The 16,427-nt window shown below is 35.7% G+C and overlaps 1 protein-coding gene across 1 annotated transcript in view; it reads right to left on the bottom strand.

Moving 5' to 3' along the window:
- LOC114224819 (A disintegrin and metallopeptidase domain 3-like) overlaps positions 1-16,427 on the bottom strand; it is a 130,827-nt gene that overhangs the window by 57,557 nt on the left and 56,843 nt on the right. Inside the window, exon 12 of the mRNA XM_088021312.1 lies at positions 5,891-6,080. Coding sequence (XP_087877438.1) covers positions 5,891-6,080 — 190 coding nt within the window. The remainder of the gene's footprint in view (positions 1-5,890; positions 6,081-16,427) is intronic.

The following is a 16,427-nucleotide window of genomic DNA, read 5'->3' as shown; positions in this document are numbered from 1 at the left end:
TTCTATAGATTTTTAAAAATCCCAATCAAAATTCCATCAGAATTACTTTTTTCTTTAGGAGGTGTGAGTAGAAATAGAAAAGTTGATTCTAAATTTTACATAGAAATGCAAAAAACTAAAATCACCAAATCCATATTGATAAAGAAATACAAAATATGAAGATGCATTTTACCTGATTTAATGAGTTAAGGTAAGGGGAGCTGGTATTGGTATAAGGAGAGATATATGGGACAATGGAACACAAAGTATTTGATATATTGTTTTCAACATAGGTAGCAAGAAAAATATCGTTTTTCAACAAATGGGCCTAGAACAATTGGAAATAAATATAGAAAAAAAATATACCCTGACACTTACAATATTACTTAAAATGGATCATAGATATACACATAAAAGCTAAAATCAATAAACTTCTTGAAGAACACTTATGAGAAATCTTCACAATCTTGGGATGGATAAGGCACAAGTAGTATAACGCATAAAGGAAAAAAATTGATAAACTGAACTTCAGCCAATTAAAAACTGACTTTTTGAAAGATATCATTAAGAAAAATACAAGCCAAGTCACACACTGGGAGAAAATCTTACAAAAGACTTGTATATAGTTTATATTAAGAATTTCCATAACTATGTAATAGAAAAAGCAAACAACCCTATAAATATGTGCAAAATGTTTGAACAGACACTTTAAAAAGGAGAAATATGAATGTCCCATAATCACATGAAACACTGTCCAATATAATTAGTCATCAGGGAAATACAAATTAAAACCATAATGCACACATTCAAATGACTAAAATGAAAAAGACTGACAATAACAAAAGTTGATGATGATAAGGAACAGCTACCACTCTCATACACAGATGTTTGGAATGTAAAATAATACAATATTTGGGAAAGCAGTTTGATATTTTATTATAGAGTTAACAGTAAATTAACATATGACCCAGCAATCTTACTCCTAGATATTTACCCAACAGAAATGAAAACATAAGTCAACAAAGATTTGAACATGAATATTCCTTGAAAGCATTTTTCATAATAGTCACAAATGAAAACAACCTAAATGTTCATTAATAATTTCACAGATAAACACTCCATTATATAAATATAATGAAGACCACCTATACACATCATAAGTTTTTTTGTTGAAAACCAAATATAAGGTCATAATGCCTTTGTAGATACAACACAGATGGGTTCTATGGATCGTCTGGCTAGGTATGGCAGGCAGAAGCAGAATTAGGCACTGATGTCTTCAGTGACAATGGGACAGATGGTTAAAAATAGAACTACCCTATGATCCAGCAGTATCATATTGGGTATTTACCCAAGGATACAAAAATACTGATTTGATGGGATACAAGCACCCCAAGGTTTATAACAGCATTATCAACAGTAGCCAATATGGAGAGAGCCCAATTGTCCACTGACTGATGAATGGATAGAGAAGATGTGGTATATATATATATATATATATATATATATATATATATATATATATATAATGGGATATTACTCAGCCATAAAAAAAGAATGAAATCTTACCATTTGCAATGGTGTGGATGGATCTAGAGAGTATTATATTATACCAAATAAGTCAGTCAGAGAAAAACAAATACCATATGATTTCCCTCACATGTAGAATTTAAGAAATAAAACAGTGAACTTAGCGGGGAAAGAAAGAGGCAAACCATAAAAGAGACTCTTAAGTATAGAAAACAAACTGAGGGTTTATGGAGGTAAGGTGGGCAGGGGATAGTCTAAATGGGTGATGGGTTTTAAGGAGGGCATTTGTTGTGATGAGTACTGGGTGTTATATATGTGATGAATCGCTGAATTCTACTACTGAAACTAATATTACATTGTCTGTTAACTAACTGGAGTTTAAATGAAAATTTGGAGAGAAAAAAACAATTTCACAGTTTTAACAAAGCATTAATGTAGATTTCTGAATTTCAGAATTATTTTAATTTTCTAAGAAAAGAAAAAAAAAACACATTTGACCAGATGGACTAATAGATCAACATTCCATCCAAAAACGCAAGAATACATATTTTTCTCAAGTGCACATGAAACATTCTCCATTTTAGATCATGTATTGTCCACAAAGGACATCTCAGTAGTATTAAGAAGACTAAAATCTTGTCAAGCATCTTTTCTGACAAAGGTATGAAAGAAGAAATCAATTGCAAGAAGAAAACTGGAAAAATTACAAATATGTGGTGGCAAAACAATATGCTAGTGAAGAACAAATAGGTCAATGAAGAAATTTTTTAAAATTTTTTTATTGTTATGTTAATCACCATACATTACATCATTAGTTTTTGATGTAGTGTTCCATGATTCATTGTTTGTGCATAACACCCAGTGCTCCATGCAGAATGAGCCCTTTTTAATACCCATCACCAGGCTAACCCATCCCCCTATCCTCCTCCCCTCTAGAACCCTCAGTTTGTTTTTCGGAGTCCATCGTCTCTCATGGTTCATCTCCCCCTCTGACTTACTCCCCTTCATTCTTCCCCTCTTGCTATCTTCTTCTTTTTCTTTTTTCTTAACATATGTTGCATTATTTGTTTCAGAAGTACAGATCTGTGATTCAACAGTCTTGCACAATTCACAACGCTCACCATAGCACATACCCTACCCAATGTCTATCATCCAGCCACCCCATCCCTCTCACCCTCCACCAATGAAGAAATTTTTTAAAAAAGCAAAATATACCTTGAGACAAATGAAAATTTAAATGCAACACAGAAAAATGTATGTGATGCAGCAAAAGCAGTTCTAAGCGGGAAATACAAAGCAATATAGGCTTATCTCAAGAAACAAAAAAATCTCAAACAATCTAACTTTATAGTTATAAAAGGATGTTATAGAGAAGAAAGCTAGTAGAAGGAAGAAAATTAAAAAATCAAATGGAAATAAATTAAATGGAGACTGAAAACTCAATAGAAAAGATCAACAGAAACTAAGAGCCAATTCTTTCAAAAGATTAAAAATATGACAAACTTTTAGCTAGACTCACCAAGAAAATGAGAGGTTTCATAAATAAAATTAGAAATGGAAAAGGAGAGGTTACAATTGATACCAAGAAATACAAAGGTTCATAAGAGACTACTATGAACAATTATATGCCCATAAATTGAACAACCTGGTAAAAATGGATAAATTCCTAGAAATACATATACCAAAACTGAATTACGAAGAAATAGAAAATATGAATAGATTGACTACTAATAAAGAGATAGGGTTGGTAAACAAAAACCTCCTAAGAATCATAAGACCAACCTGACCATTCTCTAACACCATACACAAAGATAAACTCAAAATGGATGAAAGACCTCAATGCGAGACAGGAATCCATCAAAATCCTAGAGGAGAACATAGGCAGTAACCTCTTTGACATCGGCCACAGTAACTTCTTTCAAGATATATCTCCAAAGGCTAGTGAAACAAAAGTGAAAATGAACTTTTGGGTCTTCATCAAGATAAAAAGCTTCTGCACAGCAAAGGGAACAGTCAACAAAACAAAGAGGCAACCCACAGAATGGGAGAAGATATTTGCAAATGACACTACAGGCAAAGGTCTGATTTCCAAGATCTATAAAGAACTTCTCAAACTCAACACCCAAAAAACAAATAATCAAGTCAAAAAGTGGGCAGAAGACATGAACAGACACTTCTCTAAAGACTTACAAATGGCTAACAGACACATGAAAAAATGTTCATCATCATTAGCCATCAGGGAAATGCAAATCAAAACCACATTGAGATACCACCTTACACCAGTTAGAATGGCAAAAATTGACAAGGCAAGAAACAATGTTGGAGAGGTTGTGGAGAAAGGGGAACCCTCTTGCAATTGTTGGTGGGAATGCAAGTTGGTACAGCCCCTTTGGAAAACAGTGGGGAGGTGCCTCAAAAAATTAAAATAAAGGTACCCTATGACCCAGCAATTGCACTCCTGGGTATTTACCCCCAAAACACAGATTAGTGAAAAGAAGGGCCATATGCACCCCAATGTTCATAGCAGCAATGTCCGCAATAGCCAAACTGTGGAAAGAGCTGAGATGCCTTTCAACAGACGAATGGATAAAGAAGATGTGGTCCATATATAAAATGGAATATTACTCAGCCATCAGAAAGGATGAATACCCAACTTTTACATCAACATGGATGGGACTGGAGGAGATTATGCTAAGTGACAGAAGTCAAGCAGAGAAAGTCAATTATCATATGGTTTCACTTATCTGTGGAACATAAGGAATAGCATGGAGGACATTAGGAGAAGGAAGGGAAAAATGAAGGGGGGGAAGTTGGAGGGGGAGATGAACCATGAGAGACTATAGACTCTGAGAAACAAACTGAGGGTTTCAGAGGGGAGGGGGGAGGGGGATGGTTTAGCCCAGTGATGGGTATTAAAGAGGGCACATACTGCATGGAGCACTGGGTGTTATACAAAAACAATGAATCACGGAACACTACGTCAAAAACTAATGATGTATTGTATGGTGACTGACATAACATAATAAAATTAAATTAAATTAAAAAATGAGAAGAATCATAAGACCAAGACCAGAGGGCTTCACTGGTGAATTCTTCCAAACATTCACAAAAGGTTTAATACTTACTTTCCTAAACTCTTCTTGAAAACTGTAGAGGAGGGATCATTTTCAAATTTACTTGATGAGGCCTGAGTGTAAATTATTCAGGCACTTATGTATCTATCCATTACACACTTTATTCATCTTTCATGCATATATTTCATGTGTATTTTATATCACAATGAAATGATAAGTATGACATAAATATTTATTGTTAAAGTGGGCAGAGAACTTCCTTTCAAGGGAACTAAAATATACTAAAGTATGTTTTAAGAAAGAGAACATAATTTAAATGAAATTCAGAAGGGAACTGTGACATGTAAAGAAATACTAATAAACAAAAGGAACAATAGGTAAAATAAAGAAAAGTATTTTCAGAATAAAATCTTCAGGGTATTTTCTAATGAAAAGCACAGAGGTGACAGAAATGTACTGTTTACAAGAATTTTATGTAAGTTAAATCCCATTATTTTGGAGGTGGCCTAGATATGGTTAAATATGTATGCTAAGAATGCAAGAATAATCACTAGAGGAAAATAAAAAGTACAGATCCACTAAATTGTTGCAATAAATGGTGGAAGAAAGAAAAACAAAGCATGAAGTTTCAAAAGAAATGAATAAAAATTCAATTAAAAAACAAATGTGGCAAAATGAACATAGAAAATATGAAAATTTTGAGACAATTAAACATAAAAACTGCAGTCTAGAGGAGTGTAAGGAGTCATAACAGCTAAATGTAATGAGGTATCTTAGAGAAGATCTTGGTATCAGAAAGAGGCTATTTGGTAAAAAGAAAAGAAATCTGAATAAGTTATGGACTTTGGTTAATTAAAAATGTGCAAGAATGTTGATCACAATAATATTTAAGAGGATAATATGATAAATCAAAGACAGATTGGATAGTAAATCAAAATCCAATGTAGATCTTGAGCTTACTAGTACAGAAAAACTAAATGAGAAGGGAGAAATAGGGAAATACTGACTAACAAAAGCTAATTTGTGTATAGATATATAGATACATCAGACCAAATAGACTTTAAAACAGAAAACAACATTAGAGATAAAGAGATTTGGCATTTGAATATAAAAGTTAAATTTCTAGGAAGATACAACAATCTAATATAAGTCTCCACTGTAGAAAGCAGCTTCAAAAAACAGAAAGTATAAATTGAAGAATATATACTGAGAATTAGGCAAATCCAACAGCATAGTTGCCACATTTGTTTTTTAATGAGAAACACAAAAACAAATCTTTAAATGAATTAGAAATATTTGTCACTAACCTCTGCAAGGCCGCAGTCACATTGTTCAGGAGGTTCCAAAATTCCATTGCCACAAGCTGCTGCAGTTCTTCCTTGGTAAACCACTTCTGAAACTGTTTGATTCCGAAGACATTCAAAGTCAGGCTGTGAAACCATACGTTTAAATTCATCCATGCTGCAACTGCTAAAAAACTTTACACCATGGGAACGTCTAAAAATAAATTATATTCCTCAGATAAATGGAATAAAATGGAATAAAATCACTATCAAAGTAACACTCTATGAATTACTGAAAAGTACCATAAATTCTGTAATACTGCACTTACAGAGGAGCCAAGAAGGAAGGGAGAGGATTTTTATCTTTAATACAAGTTGTAAATAAAAGCAATAAGTTTATTTCTATTGTAATTCAATATAACAGACATCTAGCAAGTAGAGGAAGTTAAGGTGACATGAGTTAAAATATATTAAAACACAAATAATGTTTGCCACACAAAAAATCTCTCAACTATGTTCTACTATTATTTTCATTATGATTGCCAATATCCCAATTATAATCATTATTATAAGCACTAATTATAAGAAAATGAAACATACTAGAAAAATTTATGTGGAAAACTGAAGAAATAACAATGGTGTTACAGGAAAAATGAGAATCATTTGTATTTTGATAACAAAATTAATCAATTAAAATACCTCAACACTTATTATATAAAATGTATAAGCCCTAGATTTGTTTTATTTTGTTACCTTTTGAAATATTTCTGTACTTCTACATGTACTATTTAATGAATTTTTATTTCATTTTGTAACAATCTACAACTTAGAGAAATCACAAAAAAATAGACCAAAAAATAAATTTTTCCCAAAACAATGAATAAGTTGCCAAACATGATCCTAATAACTCTAAATATTTTAATGCATAATTCCTACATAGACATTAATTCTAAAAAAGACCCTTCAAAATCAGGAAATAATGTCATCCAAATTTCACCATCATCACAATATTGGCACTTTATAGCAAAAAGATCCAGTTGAGAGTCAACCATCGCATTTTTTTTTCAATTTTTTTCTCTCCAAATTTTTATTTAAATTCCAGTTAGTTAACATGCAGTGTAACATTGCTTTCTGGTATAGAACTTAGTGATTCATCACTTAGATGAGACTCCCAGTGGTCATCACAACAATGCTCTTCTTAATATCCATCACCCACTTAACCCATCCCCCCACCCTACCTCCCCTCCAGCAAACCTCAGTTTTATTTCTATAGTTAAGAGTCTCTTTTATGGTTTGCCTCTCTGTTTTTCCCCTAAGTTCACTGTTTTATTTCTTAAATTCTACATGTGAGGGAAATCCTTTTTATGGCTGAGTAATATCCCATTGTGTAGATATACCACATCTTCTTTATCCATTCATCAGTCAATGACCACTTGGGCTCTCTCCATAATTTGGCTACTGGTGATAATGCTGTTATATAAACCTCAAAGTGCATGTATCCCATAAAATCAGTATTTTTGTCTCCTTTGGTAAATACCCAGGTATGCAACTGCTGGATCATAAGGTAGTTCTATTTTTAACTTTTTGAGGAAACTCCATACTATTCTCCAGATTGGCTGCAGCAGTTTGCATTCCCACCAACGTGTAAGGAGCATTCCCCATTCTCTGCATCTTTGCCAACACCTGTTTCTTGTGTTGTTAATTTTAGCTATTCTGACAGGTGTGAGGTGATATCTCATTGTTGTTTTGATTTATATTTCCCTGATGATGAGTGATGAGCATCTTTTCATGTGTCCATTAGCCATCTGGTTGTCATCTTTGGAAAAATGTCTGATCATATCTTCTGCCCATTTCTTGACTGGATTTGTTTTTTGGATGTTGAGTTCATTGATAGGTTCTCTATAGATTTTGAATACTAACCCTTTATCAGATATGCCATTTGCAAATATCTTCTCCCATTCTGAAGGTTGACTTTTAGTTGTGTTGATTGTTTCTTTCACTGTGAAGAAGGTTTTATCTTGATGAAATCCCAATAGTTCATTTTTGCTTTTGTTTCCCTTGCCTTCGGCAACCTGTCTAGCAGGAAGTTGCTATGGCTGAGGTCAAAGAGGTTGCTGTCTGTGCTCTCCTCTAGGATTTTGATGGTTTCAGGTCTCACATTTAGGTCTTTCATTAATTTTGAATTTATTTTTGTGTATGGCATAAGAAAGTGGTCCGGTTTCATTTTCTGTAAGTTCCTATCCAGTTTGCCCAGCACCATTTGTTGAAGAAACTTATTTCCATTGGATATTCTTTCCTGCTTTGTCAAAGATTAGTTGACTATAGAGTTGAGGTCAATTTCTGGGCTCTCTCTTCTGTTACATTGATCTATGTGTCTGTTTTTGTGCCAGTACCATACTGTCTTGATGATGACAACTTTGTAATAGAGCTGGAAGTCCAGAATTGCGAAGCCACAAGCTTTGCTTTCTTTTTCAAGATTCCTCTGGCTATTTGAGGTCTTTTCTGGTTCCATACAAATTTTAGTATTATTTGTTCCATTTCTTTGAAAAAAGTGGATGGTATTTTGATAGGGATTGCATTAAATGTGTAGATTGCTCTAGGGAGCATTGACATCTTCACAATATTTGTTCTTCCAATCCATGAGCATGGAACGTTTTTCCATTTCTTTGTGTCTTCCTCAATTTCTTTCATGAGTATTCCATAGTTTTGACTACAACAGACCTTTGCCTCTTTGATTAGATTTATTCCTACTATCTTATGGTTTGAGGTGCAGTTGTAAATGGGATTGACTCCTTAACTTCTCTTTCTTCTGTCTTGTAGGTGTACAGAAATGCAACTGATTTCTGTGCATTGATTTTATATCCTGCCACTTTGCTGAATTCATGTATGAGTTCTAGAAGTTTTGGGGTGGAGTCTTTTTGGTTTTCCACATAAAGTATCATATCATCTGCAAAGAGTGAGAGTTTGACTTTGCCAATTTGGATGCTTTTTGTTTCATTTTGTTGTATGATTGCTGAGGCTAGGTCTTCTAGTACCATGTTGAATAGCAATGGTAATAGTGGACATCCCTGCTGTGTTCCTAACCTTAGGGGAAAAGCTCTCAGTTTTTCTCCTTTGAGAATAATATTTGCTGTGGGTTTTTCATAGATGGCTTTTAAGATGCTGAAGTATATATCCTCTATCCCTACACTGCGAAGAGTTTTAATCAAGAAAGGATGCTATACTTTGTCAAATGCTTTTTCTGCATCTATTGCGAGGATCATATGGTTCTTGTTCTTTCTTTGATTAATGTGTTGTATCACATTGACTGATCTGCGGATGTTGAACCAACCTAGCAACGCAGGAATAAATCCCACTTGATCGTGGTGAATAACCCTTTTAATGTATTGTTCTATCTTATTGGTTAATATTTAGGTGAGAATTTTTGCATCCATGTTCATCAACGTTATTGGTCTGTAATTCTCTTTTTTGGTGTGGTATTTGTCTGGTTTTAAGATCAAGGTAATGCTGGCCTCATAAAATGAGTTTGGAAGTTCTCCTTCCATTTCTATTTTTTGGAACAGTTTCAGAAGAATAGGTATTAATTCTTCTTTAAATGTTTGGTAGAACTCCCCTGTGAGGCCATCTGGCCCTGGGCTCTCGTTTGTTGGAGATTTTTGATGACTGCTTCAATTTCCTTAGTGGTTAGGTGTCTGTTCAGGTCTTCCATTTCTTCCTGCTTCAGTTTTGGTGGTGTATACATCTCTAGGAATGTATCCATTTCTTCCAGATTATCTAATTTGCTGGCATATAATTGCTCATAATATGTTCTTATAATTAATTGTATTTCTTTTGATTGTGATCTCTCCTCTTTCATTCATGATTGTATTTATTTGGTCCTTTCACTTTTCTTTTTGATAAGTCTGGCCAAGCATTTATCGATCCTATTCTTTCAAAGAACCAGCTCCTAGGTTTGTGGATCTGTTCTACTGTTCTTTTGGTTTCTATTTCATTGATTTCTGCTCTCATCTTTATAATTTCTCTTCTCCGGCTGGGTTTAGGCTTTATTTGCTGTTCTTTCTCCAGCTCCTTTAGGTGTAGGGTTAAGTTGTGTATTTGAGACCCGTCTTATTTCTTGAGAAAGGCTTGTATTGCTACACACTTTCCTCTTAGGACTGCTTTGCTGCCATGAATTTTTTAATTCTTTTTTAATTTCCTGGTTGACCCATTCATTCTTTAGTAAGATGTTCTTTAGCTGCCATGTATTTAAGTTCTCTCCAACTTTCCCCTTGTGACTGAGTTCTAATTTCAAAGCACTGTGCTCCAAAAATATGCAGAGAATGATCACAGTATTTTGGTAACAGTTGAGACCTGATTTGTGACCCAGGATGTGATATATTCTGGAGAATGTTCCATGGGCACTAGAGAAGAATGTGTATTCTGTTGCTTTGGGATGGAATGTTCTGAATATATCTGTTTAATTCCTTCTTGATCTTTTGCTTAGATGATCTGTCCATTTCAGTGAAGGGGGTGTTAAAGTCCCCTACTATTATTGCATTATTGTTGATGTGTTTCTTTGATTTTGTTATTAATTGGCTTATATAATTGGCTGTTCCCATGTTAGGGGCATAGATATTTACAATTGTTAGATTTTCTTGTTGGATAGCCCCTTTAAGTAAGATATAGTGTCCTTCCTCATCTCTTATTATAGTCTTTTGTTTAAAATTTAATTTGTCTGGGTGGGGTGGAGCAAAATGGCAGAGGAGTAGGAGACTTGGATTTTGTCTGGTCCCAGGAGTTCAGCTGGATAGGGATCAAACCATTCTAAACACCTACGAACTCAACAGGAGATCAAAGAAAAGAATAGCAACAACTCTCTGAACAGAAAAGTGACCACTTTCTGGAGGGTAGGACGTGCGGAGAAGTGAATCTGAGGCGATATTCGGGAGGATAGACTTTGGGGGAGGGGGCCTCTGTCGGCTGTTTTTGACAAGTTATAAAGCAGCAGAGCGCAAAATTGAAAATTTTAGAAGTTTGCCCCGCTGAGGGACATTGCTCCGGTGGCAAAGCAGGGGGTAGAATCCTTGCTGAGACAGTATGGTCTGAGGACCCTTGGGGTCACTGAAAGATGGGGGGTGCCTGAGTGTGGCAGAACTTCCAGGTATGGGAGCAGGGAAGCCAGCTGCAGAGAGGGAGCTGAGGAGTGGGCTCTCAGCTCAGGTCGCCATAAACTGTGATCCATGGCACAGTCGGGCCATTGCTCTTCCAACATAGATGCAAAAAGAAGATCCGAGGAGACTCCCCTTCCTCCCCTGGAAGGAGCAGCATGGGAGCCTACTGCAGGGATCTGCTGGGTTTAAAGACTCCACACGGGGTCAGGTGCCAGAGATAGAAACACCGGGTGAGCACGGAATGTGGCCAGAGACCAGGGAGATGGGAGTGACTGATGCTTTTCTCTGGGGGCTCACTGAGAAGTGGGACCCTGAGTTCTTGGCTCCTCAAGGGCAGAGACTGGGAGGCTGCCATTTTCACTCTTGTGCTCCAAAGCTGTACAGAAAGCTTGAGGGAACAAAAGCTCCCAAGAGCAAACCAGAGCAGATTACTTAGCCTGGACCAGGCAAGGGCTGGGCAATTCCGCCTCCAGCAAAAACATTTGGAAATCACGTCAACAGGCTCCTCCCCCACATCAGCAAAAACGTCCAGCCAATACCAAGTTTAACGATCAATGAGAATGGCAGAACTCCAGTGCTAGGGGAATACTGCACATAAGATTCATGGCTTTGTTCCCATGATTCTTTAGTTTTTCAAAGTGAATTTTTTTAACTTTATTTTTTTATTTTTTTCCCCTTTTGCAACCAACATATCAATCCCTTTTATAAAAACTCTTTTTTATTTTTCATTTTTAGAGTCATATTCTATCCCTCCAGAGTAGTTAACCTTATTTTTGGTATATATATATAGTTCTCTCTTTAAAATTTTGGGATACAGTTTCTTCTATCAGATCAAAATATACCCTAAATCTCTAGTGTATGACGTTCTTCTAGTCTCCTGCCTGATCACAATCTCTCCTTATTTTTTTTAATTCTCTTCTTTTTTCAACCAACTACTTATCTTATCAATTACTTTTATAAAATCTTTTATAATTTTCACCTTTAATACTCATATTCCATCCCTTCATCATATTAAACCTTATTTTTTACATATATGAGTTTTTCTATCTTTAAAATTTTGGGAGGTACTATCTTCTAACAGACCAAAATATGCCCAAAATATAGTCTATGGCCCTGATCTATCCACAGCCTCATGATATTTGATCATATTCTGTTTTGGGTTTTTTTTCTTTTTTTTTGTTCGTTTCTTTTTCCTTTTTGTTCTTTTTTCTTTCTCTCCCTTTCTTTTCCCCCAGTTTCAGATCTTTTCTGATTTGTTTAGTGTATATTTTCTGGGGACATTGTTACCCTGTTAGCATTTGTTCTCTCATGCATCTATTCTCCTCTGGACAAAACGACAAGATGGAAAAAATCACCTAAAAAAAAAAAAGAACAAGAGGCAGTACTGACTGCCAGGGACCAAATCAATACAGACAGTAGTAAGATGTCAGAACTAGAGTTCAGAAGAATGATTATAAAGATACTAGCTGGGCTTGAAAAAAGCATGGAAGTTATTAGACAAACCCTTTCTGGAGATATAAAATACCTAAAATCTAACCAAGTCAAAATAAAAAGGCTATTAATAAGGTACAATAAAAAATGGAGGCTCTATCTGCTAGGATAAATGAGGCAGAAGAGAGAATTAGTGATATAGAAGACCAAATGATGGAAAATAAAGAAGGTGAGAAAAAGAGAGCTAAACAACTACTGGATCACGAGGGCAGAATTCGAGAGATAAGTGATACCATAAGACAAAACATTAGAATAATTGGGATCCCGGAAGAAGAAGAGAGAGAGGGGCAGAAGGTATATTGGAGCAAATTATAACAGAAAACTTCCTTAATTTGGGGAAGTTGACAAGCGTCAAAATCCAGGAGGCACAGAGAACCCCTCTCAAAATCAATAGGTCAACACCCGACATCTCATAGTAAAACTTAGAAGTCTCAGAGACAAAGAGAAAATCCTGAAAGCAGCTTGGGAGAAGAAATCTGTAACTTACGATGGTAGAAAGATTAGATTGGCAACAGACCTATCCACAGAGACCTGGCAGGGCAAAAAGGATTGGCATGATATCTAGAGCACTAAATGAGAAAAATATGCAGCCAAGAATACTATATTTAGCTAGCTGTCTTTGAAAGTAGAGGAGATAAAAAGCTTGCAGGACAAACAAAAACTAAAGGAATTTGCAAACACAAAACCAACCCTACAAGAAATATTGAAAGGGGTCCTCTAAGCAAAGAGAGAGCCTGAAAGCAACATAGACCAGAAAGAAACACAGACAATATACAGTAACAGTCACCTTACAGGAAATACAATGGCCTTAATTCATATTTTTCAATAATTTCCCTGAATGTCAATGGGCTAAATGCCCCAATCAAAAGACACAGGCTATCAGATTGGATAAAAAGACAAGACCCATCACTATGCTGTCTGCAAGAGACTCATTTTAGACCCAAAGCCACCTCCAGATTGAAAGTGAGGGGATGGAAAACAATTTACAATGCTAATGGACACCAAAAGAAAGCTAGGGTGGCAATCCTTATATCAGGCAAATTAGATTTTAAATGAAAGACTATAATAAGAGATGAGGAAGGACACTATATCCTACTTAAAGGGTCTATCCAACAAGAAGATCTAACAATTGTAAATATCTATGCCCCTAACATGTGAACAGCCGCATATATAACCCAATTAAGGAAGCATACCATTAATAGCAAAATCAAAGAAACCCATCGACAACAATACAATAATAGTGGGGACTAAAGTCCCCCTCACTGAAATGGACAGATCACCTAAGCAAAAGATCAACAAGGAAATAAAGACTTTAAATGACACACTGGACCACATGGACTTCACAGATATATTCAGAATATTCCATCCCAAAGCAACAGAATACACATTCTTCTCTAGTGCCCATGGAACATTTTTTAGAATAGATCACATCCTAGGTCACAAATCAGGTCACAGCTGGTACCAAAAGATTGGGATCATTCCCTGCATATTTTCAGACCACAATGCTTTGAAACTAGACCTCAGTCACAAGAGGAAACTCAGAAAAAACTCAAATACATGGAGGCTAAAGAGCATCCTACTAAAGAATGAATGGGTCAACCAGGGAATTAAAGAAGAATTTAAAAAATTCACGGAAACCAATGAAAATGAAAACACAACTGTTCCAAATCTTTGGGATGCAGCAAAGGCAGTCCTAAAAGGAAAGTATATAGCAATACAAGCCTTTCTCAAGAAACAAGAAAGGTCTCAAAAACACAACCTAACCCTACACCTACAGGAGCTGGAGAAACAACAGCAAATAAAGCTTAAACCCAGCAGGAGAAGAGAAATAATAAAGATGAGAGCAGAAATCAATGAAATAGAAACCAAAAGAACAGTAGAACAGATCAATGAAACTAGGAGCTGGTTCTTTGAGAGAATTAAAAAGATTGATAAACCCCTGGCCAGACTTATCAAAAAGAAAGAGAAATGACCCAAATAATTAAAATCATGAATGAAAGAGGAGAGATCACAATCAACACTAAGAAATACAAACAATTATAAGAACATATTATGAGCAACTATTGCCAGCAAATTAGATAATCTGGAAGAAATGGATGCGTTCCTAGAGATGTATCAACTACCAAAACTGAACCAGGAAGAAATAGGAAACCTGACCAGACCTATAACCACCAAGGCAATTGAAACAGTAATCAAGTATCTCCAACAAACGAGAGCCCAGGGCCAGATGACTTCCCAGGGGAATTCTACCAAACATTTAAAAAAGAATTACTACCTGTTCTTCTGAAACTGTTCCAAAAAATAAAAATGGAAGGAAAACTTCCAAACTCGTTTTATGAGGCCACTATTACCTTGATCTCAAAACCAAAGACCCCATCAAAAAGGAGAATTACAGACCAACATCTCTGATGAACATGGATGCAATAATTCTCACCAAAGTACTAGCCAATAGGATCCAACAGTACATTAAAAGGATATTCACCACGACCAAATGGGATTTTTCCCTGGGCTGCAAGGGTGGTTCAGCATCCATAAATTAATCAATGTGATACAATACATTAATCAAAGAAAAACAAGAACCATATGAGCCTCGCATAGATGCAGAAAAAACACTTGACAAAGTAAAGCATCCTTTCTTGATCAAAACTCTTCAGAGTATAGGGATAGAGGGTACATACCTCAATATCATAAGAGCCAACTATGAAAAACCCACACCGAATATCATTCTCAATGGGGAAAAACTGAGAGCTTTCCCCCTAAGGTCAGGAACATGGCAAGGATGTCCACTATCACCACTGCTATCCAACATAGTATTAGAAGTTCTAACTACAGCAATCAGACAACAAAAAGAAATAAAAGGCATCCAATTGGCAAAGAAGAAGTCAAACTCTCACTCTTTACATATGATATACTTTATGTGGAAAACCCAGAAGATTCCACCTCAAAACTGCTAGAACTTATACAGGAATTCAGTAAAGAGGGAGGATAGAAAATCAATGCACAGAAATCAGTGGCATTCTTCTACACTAACAAGAAGACAGAAGAAAGAGAAATTAAGGAGTTGATCCCATTTACAATTGCACCCAAAACCATAAGATACCTAGGAATAAATCTAAACAAAGAGGCAAAGAATCTGTACTCAGAAAAGTATAAAATACTCATGAAAGAAATTGAGGAAGACACAAAGAAATGGAAAAATGTTCCATGCTCATGGACTGGAAGAACAAATATTGGGAAGATGTCAATGCTACCTAGAGCAGTCTACACATTCAGTGCAATCCCTATCAAAATACCATCAACTTTTTAAAAAGAAATGGAGCAAATAATCCTAAAATTTGTATGGAACCAGAAGGGACCCCAAGTAGACAGAGGAATGTTGAAAAAGAAAAGCAAAGCTGGCAGCATCACAATTCCGGACTTCAAGCTCTATTACAAAAATGTCATCATCAAGACAGTATGGTAATTGGCACAAAAACAGACACATAGATCAATGGAACAGAATATAGGCCCAGAAATGGACCCTCAACTCTATAGTCAACTAATCTTTGACAAAGTAGGAAAGAATGTCCACTAGAAAAAAGTCTCTTCAACAAATGGTGTTAGGAAAATTGGATAGCCACATGCAGAAGAATGAAACTGGACCATTTCCTTACACCACACACAGAAATAGACCAAAATCGTTGAAAAATCTCAGTGTGAGACAGGAGCCCATCAACATCCTAAAGGAGAACACAGGCAGCAACCTCTTCAACCTCAGCCGCAGCAACTTCTTCCTAGAAACATCGCCAAAGGCAAGGGAAGCAAGGGCAAAAATGAACTATTGGGACTTCATCAAGATAAAAACTTTTGCACAGTGAAAGAAACAGTCATCAAAACCAAAAGACAACCGACAGAATGGGAGAAGATATTTGCAAATGACC

Source organism: Eumetopias jubatus, unplaced genomic scaffold, assembly GCF_037043125.1.
Source record: "Eumetopias jubatus isolate StellerSeaLion01/CBP00866 unplaced genomic scaffold, mEumJub1_p1.0 scaffold_2, whole genome shotgun sequence".
NCBI classification, from domain to species: domain Eukaryota; kingdom Metazoa; phylum Chordata; class Mammalia; order Carnivora; family Otariidae; genus Eumetopias; species Eumetopias jubatus.
The sequence above is the reverse complement of the archived record's forward strand: the minus strand, read 5'-3'. Positions and strand labels throughout refer to the sequence as shown.